This window comes from Tupaia chinensis, unplaced genomic scaffold (genome assembly GCF_000334495.1).
Source record: "Tupaia chinensis unplaced genomic scaffold, TupChi_1.0 Scaffold138060_1, whole genome shotgun sequence".
Classification (NCBI taxonomy): Eukaryota; Metazoa; Chordata; class Mammalia; order Scandentia; family Tupaiidae; genus Tupaia; species Tupaia belangeri.
Window position 1 is genome coordinate 404657 of NW_006197961.1, and position 6880 is coordinate 411536.

General features: G+C 55.0%; 1 protein-coding gene across 1 annotated transcript in view; it reads left to right on the plus strand.

Annotated features, from left to right (window-relative positions):
* The window catches only part of MAST1 (microtubule associated serine/threonine kinase 1), a 49330-nt gene that overhangs the window by 11251 nt on the left and 31199 nt on the right, over window positions 1–6880 (plus strand). Inside the window, exons 3-8 of the mRNA XM_027776773.1 lie at window positions 860–948; window positions 1439–1514; window positions 4370–4448; window positions 5827–5987; window positions 6137–6212; window positions 6370–6579. Of these exons, the coding sequence (XP_027632574.1) occupies window positions 860–948; window positions 1439–1514; window positions 4370–4448; window positions 5827–5987; window positions 6137–6212; window positions 6370–6579 (691 nt within the window). The remainder of the gene's footprint in view (window positions 1–859; window positions 949–1438; window positions 1515–4369; window positions 4449–5826; window positions 5988–6136; window positions 6213–6369; window positions 6580–6880) is intronic.

Below are 6880 nucleotides of genomic sequence, written 5' to 3' on the forward strand. Positions count from 1 at the left end.
AGTAAAACGGCGCATGCATGGGAATCCACACACACACACACACACGAGGATGCCATCTGAGATGCACACAGACACATGTGGGGCCGTGACACAGGTATGCATCTAACAAGGTCATGACATGCAACGTCATACGTAGGCATGTCACATGTTTCACACCGAGCGCGGGATGGACAGACACGGAATCTTGCAGAGTTGAAGAAGGACACGTAATCGCACATGATCACACACATGACTTACCTAGGGGATGTCATACGTGCCAGCATGTGTGGACACGCCCAGGGTCACAGGATGTCAAGATCAGTAGACGTCGCATATGGTGAATGTCACACACAGGCTCAGAATGCCACAGGAAGACACAGACATATGTAGTAGGGATCATGCACCATGTCCGTGTGGCAGCACATATAGCCATGGACAAGTGGCACTTCAGGCTGTGGCACACATAGACATGTAAAGGCACCGTCGTGTCATACATGATGTCACTGTTGAATTCAGTGAGTGGATGCCATACGTGGTTATACATTGTGAATGTCATATACAGACCCAAGGACACCCAAATAGAGTCACACAGACATCATGACATCACTGCCTCACACCATTACTGACACTGCTCCACAGAGTCACATGTGATTCACACTGAGAGACTTTCACGCAGGTCACATGCGCATCCCCTGCTTTACACAGGCCTCCACTGCCTCCTCCTCCAAGCAGTCCTCCAGGGGCTGACCAAACACACACGGGGATGGGAGATAGGCGGGCATCTGAGACGGGAGGTCAGCCAGATCGGTTCAGGAACTCACTGGGCTGCGGCCCGGCCTGGCCCGGCCGGCCCTGCTCCCCTGCCTTGCCTTCCCTGCAGCTGCCGTACCAGTAACCGGAAAAGCCTCATCCTGACCAGCACTTCGCCCACGCTGCCGCGACCCCACTCCCCGCTGCCGGGCCACCTGGGTGAGACAGGCCATGCAGTCCTGGTGGGTGTGGACCATCCTACAGGAGGCGGGGCCACAGTCCATGGGGCGTGGCCATGGCGCAGAAATAGGGCTGTGTCTGGATAGAGACGAATTCTGATTGGGCAAGAGAGCGAGGGGGCGGAGAACACTGGTGTGGGCGTGGCCAGTCTATAAAGGGGGCGGACATTGGTGGGTGGAGACTCAGGCAGAGCTAGATTGGAAAAGGGATGGGACCATAAGGGAAAGCCCTACCTGAAGGGCGGGGCCGCCCCAGAAGGCAGAATCGTCGCGAAGGGACTTGAATGACTTCATATCATAAAAGTTTAGGGAGGAGGCGTGGCCACAGTGAAGTGGGCGTGGCCTATCCCTGCATGGGCGGGACTAGACTAAAGATGAGGGGTTGTGGTTTGCACCTTGCTTTGGGGCTCAAGATGCCTGATAGGATTGTCCCCAACCCAGTCCTAAAGCGCCCCCTCTTTCCGCCACAGGTAGCAGTCCCTTGGACAGCCCCCGCAACTTCTCCCCCAACACCCCTGCCCACTTCTCCTTTGCCTCCTCTCGAAGGTGAGTGATCCCTTTCCCCAGGGCCCCAGGACCCTAGCTGGACCCTCCCCTCCGCCGTCTGGGCCGCCATCTGTTCCCCTCCTAATTGCACCCGAGCTAGGGCCTGAGGCGACCCGCGGAGTGCCCCAAGGTCCCAGCGGGAGAAAGCTCCCAGCCTTTCGGGCAGGGCTGACGGCTGATCCGCCATGGGAAAAAGGGGGCCGGGCTTATTTTGCAGCCCGAGCGAAAGCGCGTGCGCCCTGGACCCAGGGTCTCGGTCTCCTGGAGCCTCGCGCTCGGGGCCAGGGGTTTCCATAGCAACAGGAGAGGCCCGGGCTGCTGAGATGAAACGCGCAAGCGCAGACTGCGCAGCGCCCATCGAGGGACTCGGTCCCCCAGGTTGGGAGGGGGTGGGCAGTCAGGGCTATTTCTCCACGAGGAGGAATCTCAGGTTTCCCTCGGAGGATCTCTGAGGATTGCTCGATGCACTTAAGGGAATGTTTCTGGGAGCCTTTGGTGAAAACGGGGGAGGTAGAGAGATGCGTCTGCTATGTTTTGGGGAAACTTTGTGGGAGTCACCAGGCGGTTGGGGCAGGTCCCTTGTTGAACGCGCTTCATTGTAAAAATGATGTTTCCACAGCTGCTGCGTTCTAGCGGCTGGGCATGTGGGTTAACGACACCCCGTGTCCATCCTCAGAGTTGAGTGGGGCAGGCCAGGGGGATCACTGCAAAGGCTGAAGACAGAAACTGGGAGTCACGGGGGGCTGGGGGCCCTGGGGAGGGTGGGGGAACGCTCCTCTTGACTGTGGAAAGCTCTGAGGACAACCAGGTGCCGGGATGGGCTCCAGGAATGGGCTGGATATGTCGCCTGCAGGCAGAGAAAGGGGGTCCATTACATGGAGGGTGTCCGTGTACCTGTGAGGTCTGTGTGCCACTGTGGACGTGGACGTGGTGCCGTGTGTATGCGAAAGGGCACAGGAGTTCACTCGCATCCACGGGGATGTGCGTGTGGGCGAGTGTGAGCACGCAGGTGTCTGTAGGACTGTAAACATGTGGCACCACCAGATGGTGTAGTGGTTATGTTGCTGGACCCCCATGTAGTCGACCATGGTTCAAGTCCTGGACCTGGAGGCTTAAAATTCACACCAGGCGCGTGTGCATGCGTGCCCAAGATCCCAAGAGGAGAATGGAGGAGAAGGGATTGCAGCGCGGCCATCCCCCTGGGGGGGGGGTGATTTCTTGCTTTTTGTCCCTCTGTCTCTCGGGCGAGCACACGCACCCTAGAGCAAAAATCTCTCTAAAACAAACGAACAAAAAAACCTCACACTGGGCACATGTACATGTGTGTCCAAAATCCCAAGAGGAGACTGAAGGAGAAGGGATTGCGGTGTGGCCATCCCCCCTAGGGGGTGATTTCTCGCTTTCTGTCTCTCCGTCTCTGTCTCTCTGATGAGTACATGTACCCTATAGCAAAAATATCTCTCAAAAAAAAAGAGACTACACACATGTGTAACCATGTAGAAGCATGCGCGCATGCGTGTGCGACTTGGGAGTGTACACGTGGGTGAGTGTGTGTCTGTGAGCTGGTGCCCAGGTGTATGTGAGAGAGCACATACCAGTGCGTGTCCAGGGAGGCATGTATCTATGTGTGAGTGAGTTCATGGCTGTGTGAGTTTGAGTGTGTGAAGTGAGGGCATCTTTAATGTGTGTGTGGGTGTGAAAATGGAGTGGGCCAGCCCTGAGCACAATGATTATATTGTAGACATAAACAATTAGATCCCTTGGGGCCAGCAGGTGGCGTGGAGGTTAAGGCACTGGACTCCCACGTGGCTCACTATGGTTCAAGTCCCGGTTTCAAAATCACACCGGGCACGTGTGCCCAAAATCCCAGGAGAAGAGTGGAGGAGAAGGGATGGCAGTGTGACCATCTGCCCTGGGGGGAGATTTCTCACTTTCCCCGCTCACTGTCTCTCTGTCTCTCTGGCGCATGCAAGCGGCCTATGGCAATGACAGGAAACAAAACAGCTGGATCCCAAATGGGCGATCACAGTTTGAATGCTGGGCCCTGTGGATTGAAAACCACTGGTTTGGCTGGGGCAGGCGGGTTGTGCAATGGTTCAGGGCGCTGGACTCCCACACGGCCGATGGCGGTTTGAATTTCAGACCTGGCGGCTTGCTTTCTCACTTTCCCTTTCTCTCTCTCTGTGGCCAAATAAAATAATAATAATAATAATAATAAATTTAAAATAATTCTTTAAGAAAAGAATCATTTATTTTATTTTGTTTATTTATTTTAATTTGACCAGAGACAGACAGAGAGAGAGAGAAAGTGAGCCACCAGATCTGAGACTCGAACTGCAATCAGCCGTGTGGGAGTCCAGCACCCTCCATTCTCCTCTCGGGATCTTGGGCATGCACGCACACGCACCCGGTTTGCGTTTTAAGTAGCAGGGTCTGGGACTTGAACTGTGGTCGGCTATGTGGGAGTCCAGTGACATAACCATTACACCATCTGCTAGTCTACCCCTCTGGGATCTTTCTCGTGGGGGTTCACTGGGGGCAGAGCTCTGGGGTTCCTCTGGGATGCCTTTCTCAGATGGGCTTTTCCAGCGCTCCCCAGGGTCCACTCCTGAAGGCCTTTCGGACATGGGGTTGGAGGGGGGGCTTTGGGAAGGAGCAGAGGGAGCCCATCCACCTCCGTCCCCAGCTCTTGGCTGAAGCCCACCTCTTTAGGTCTTTGACTCAGAGGCCCTCTAAGAATCTCAGAGCTCAGATAGTCCCCAGCCGCTAGCTTTTCTCACACCTTGGGGGTGGTGGGAGCGGGGCTCAGGACCCTAATGCCCTAATGGCTTCTGGGCCTGTTGGCCGGGTTCCAGGGCCGACGGACGCCGCTGGTCTCTGGCCTCACTCCCATCGTCGGGCTATGGCACCAACACACCCAGCTCCACTGTCTCGGTGAGTATGGTGGGTGGGTGGCTGGCTGCAGGGCGCCCCCTGCTGGGCAGTTCCACGCAGACCAGCAGGCCCAACTGCGCTTAGTGACGGAGTGGGCTTCTCTGTCCTTGTCTATTAGTGAATGAGAGGTTTCCCCAGGACCTGTTCTCTGCCCTCCACACGCCTCCTTAGGGGTCTTCCTCATTTCTTTTCTTTTTTAAAAATTTAATTCCATTTGTTATTATTATTATTTTTAATTTGACCAGAGACAAAAACAAAGGAAGAAAGCAAGCTGCCAGGTCCGAGACGCGAACTCTGGTCAGCCACAGGAGAATCAAGCACCCTTAACCATTCCACCTGCTGGTCCTGCATTTCTTTCTTTCTTTTTTTTTAGCCGCAAGCTATTTTTAAAAATTCGTTATTTAATTTTATTTATTATTATCATATTTCAATATGAAAAGAGAGAGAGCAAGAGAGAAAGTGAGAAAGCAAGTCGCCAGGTCCAGGATTTGAACCATGGTTGGCCATGTGAGCGTTCAGAACCTTAACCACCACACCATCTGCTGGCCCCATTTTTAAAAAAGAATTATGTATTTACTTTTATTTATTATTTTTGATCTGACCTATAGCAAACTTAAAAATAATAATAAATCAAATAGAATAAATAACTCTTTTAAAACGTAGTTTAAGGTCCAGAGGTGGGGTGGTGCTTAAGGCATTGGACTCTCACATGACCAACCTTAACCACCACACCACCTGCTGGTCCCCTAAGTTTTTTTTAAGAGATAATTTTGTGGGACGAGCAGGTGCCTGGCCACCTGCTGGACACTCCCATATGGCCAACCATGGTTTGAGTCCTGGACCTGTTGGCTTGCTTTCTCACTTTCCCTCTCTCTCTCTGTCTCTATCTGGTCAAATTTAAAAAAGAATGACTAAATACAATTAAATCAATATTTTTTAAAAAATGATTTTTAATATAGAGTGCATGCACTTGCTGGAGAGACAGAGAGACAGAAAGCGAGAAATCACTCCTGTTGGGGGGGGGTTGGCCACGCCACAATCTCGTCTCCATTCTCTTCTCGGGACCGTGAGCACGCACACACACGCCCAGCGTGAGTTTAAGCCACTGGGGCCGGGACTTGAACCATGGTTGACTACTTGGGAGTTCAGCTATGTAACCATTATGTCATCTGCTGGTCCCGCAACTCAAATTTTAACAGGCTCCTGTCCATGTCTGTCACTGTCCCCAACCATATTTGACCTTGCCCACCTACCCATCGGTCACCAGGAATCCCAGACTGTAAACCAGGTCCTGATCCTAACAGGGGCCCCCTCCCACCTGCCCCGGGAGTCCCAGCCCACGGTCCCGGTCTGACCCCATTCCTCCCGCGTCCCCCAGTCCTCCTGCTCCTCCCAGGAGCGCCTGCACCAGCTGCCCTACCAGCCCACCGTGGACGAACTCCACTTCCTCTCCAAACACTTCGGCAGCACCGAGAGCATCACGGACGAGGATGGCGGTCGCCGCTCCCCGGCCGTGCGTCCCCGCTCGCGGAGCCTCAGGTGGGCAGGCGCCCCCCACGCCCCAAGCTGATGGTCTGCGGCCTTGTGCATGGAAAGACCCCTGTCCCTGCAAATAAATGGAAGGGACCTGATGCCTGCCTGCCGCCTCGGAGGCAGGGGGCTGGACAGGATGGGCTTCTCTCCCGCAGCCCCGGGCGCTCCCCCTCCTCGTATGACAACGAGATCGTGATGATGAACCACGTGTACAAGGAGCGGTTCCCCAAGGTGAGGCGGGGCCCGGGGCGGCCGGAGCGCTCGCTCGCGCGCCCTAGCTCCGCGCGCCCCCTGGCGGCTGGAGCGCGCAGCACAGGCTCCTGGCGATGACCGCTCCCTGGACAATGCCCCGGGCTGGCATCTCCGCCGTCTTCTGTCCTTGTCACAGGCCACTGCGCAGATGGAAGAGAAGTTGCGAGACTTCGCGCGCGCCTACGAACCTGACAGCGTCCTGCCGCTGGCCGATGGCGTGCTCAGCTTCATCCACCACCAGATCATCGAGCTGGCCCGGGACTGTCTCACCAAGTCCCGAGACGGTCTCATCACTACAGTCTACTTTTACGAATTGCAAGAGAACCTGGAGAAGCTGCTGCAGGACGTGAGTGCCCCGGGTGGGGGTCCTGGACGGCCCCGGCTCAGTCTCTGCACCCCTAAAGTGTGCATAGCACCCCTTCTTCTTTCTTCACGTCTATGTCCATTCCGGGTGCACCTGCCACGTGCCAGGCGTGGAGCTAAGGAGTCGGGAAGAGACGGGGCCACGGAGGAGACAGGGATTTTTTTTTTTTAGAAAGAGATTTTTGGGGACCAGCAGTTAGCATAATGGCTACGTTGCTGGACTCCCACGTAGTCAACCATGGTTCGAGTCCTAGACCCAGTGGCTTAAACTCACGCCGGGCGCG